General features: G+C 51.0%; 1 protein-coding gene across 1 annotated transcript; it reads right to left on the reverse strand.

Annotated features, from left to right (window-relative positions):
- Positions 1-910: 910 nt before the first annotated feature.
- On the reverse strand, positions 911-1,336 carry LOC119294431. The gene has a single exon (XM_037572596.1). The coding sequence runs from the start codon at positions 1,334-1,336 to the stop codon at positions 911-913; it is 426 nt and encodes a 141-aa protein (XP_037428493.1).
- Between the last annotated feature and the right edge of the window lie 242 nt (positions 1,337-1,578).

The raw sequence follows: 1,578 nt of genomic DNA on the forward strand, positions 1-1,578 counted from the left end.
GTGAGACGTTCGTTGTAAATTTGCTATTTTTGTGTCGGTCTGGATATGCGTATAGTGATAGTGTGTGCGAGCGCGTGTTCATAGAGATGAGTATATGTGAGTATCTATGATTGTGCCATGTTAAAATAAATTTGAGTTCGGGTCCGACGGATTCGGAATAGTAAGCGCACGAAAGGAAGGAACCTTTTCGCGCTGTTCACATCCACTTACTGAGGCACTGGAAATGAAAGACAAAATCAAGATAGATAGACATACAGACAACCGTCCACGGAAACTGCGCATGTTTAATTACTTTCCACGTCGTCAAACTTGCGGCTTTGTCGGCGGTTTCTTCTTTCGGAATTGCTCCGTACATAGGTTTGGACTTTGCCTGGCATCATGTCTGCCTTCACCTACCCTACCCACACGGCACACGTACGTGTGCGCGTATTCTTGGAACTGGACTTTGGACTCAGCTGGAGTGGAATTGAAGGTGTGCTGAGATTGCATCACGCCCGCAATCAGACGCAATCATGGAAAGTGACGGCTTCTAAAACGACAACAATATACGTGCTCCATGCACTAGCAACAGGATCGACCGCCTTCCAAGTAATAAATACTTTAGGGTCAAATGGAATCGGAGACTATAGGGACTGTCTTGACGAATGAAGTACTATGATATATCATCAACAATAACGAAAGGTTCATTTTTTTGGGGAGATTTGATGATAAGCCCCTTTTGTGTCTTGCATCAAACAGTGCAAAACAGTGGGAAAGGGGTTTATGATCGAGAGGCAGACCGACAAGGAGGGTTATCATCAATTCTTCCATATTTTTGGAAGAACAAGATCTAAAGAGCTACTGTTAATTTACAGGAAAGCATCAAGGGATGAAGGAATCAGCTGGGACTCGCAAGAAGCACCCGGCCCGGTCAGTGCTGCGCCGGCGGGGCACAAGTGATGTGCGCGTTGTTGGAGTGGCACGACGGCCCGGCCGCCGAGTCCTCCGCCTCCCCTCCCAGGATCCGCCGCGCCAGCTTCGAACCCAGCATCCTTCCCAGCGCCTGCTGCAGCACCGGCAGCCCTGATCCCTTCCTCTGCTCCGACGGCACAACATCGCCCACGCCCATCGTGGAAGCTGTGACAGCATCATCGTCAGCGTCTACTCCATGATGACCAGTCGCACCCTCTTCCGTGTCGCCGAGGCGGCGTGGTTGGGCGGCGCCGTGAACCATCGGAGATAGGACCGCATGCTTCTGCGACCCCAGAGGAGGCGGTCTCGAGCCGTAGGAGCTCCGCATAAGGGCACAACACGCAAGAAGAAGCAGCGAGAGCGAGGCGCGCGAGTACCGTGCCATTTTGGTCAGGGTTTCGTCGAGGCACTACTTACGCTTGTTTGACAAGATACTACTGAGTACTAGGGACTCTTTTACTACACGAGTGACAAGGCTACTAGGATTAGAACTGTTACTGCAATGCAGAGATGCAAAGGCAAACAGGGCATACTTATAGACTTATAGATCGAAATGACTAGGCAATGGCGAGGAAGGCGCCCCACGTACAGGTTGCACCGGGCATGTGGTGTGATGAGGCCTTGCTA

The sequence above is a fragment of the Triticum dicoccoides genome, chromosome 4B (assembly GCF_002162155.2).
Source record: "Triticum dicoccoides isolate Atlit2015 ecotype Zavitan chromosome 4B, WEW_v2.0, whole genome shotgun sequence".
In the NCBI taxonomy this organism is placed as follows: domain Eukaryota; kingdom Viridiplantae; phylum Streptophyta; class Magnoliopsida; order Poales; family Poaceae; genus Triticum; species Triticum dicoccoides.

Excerpts from the sequence above, each read along its gene's own strand:
- LOC119294431 (XM_037572596.1), bottom strand. The coding sequence starts at position 1,336 with ATGGCACGGTACTCGCGCGCCTCGCTCTCGCTGCTTCTTCTTGCGTGT.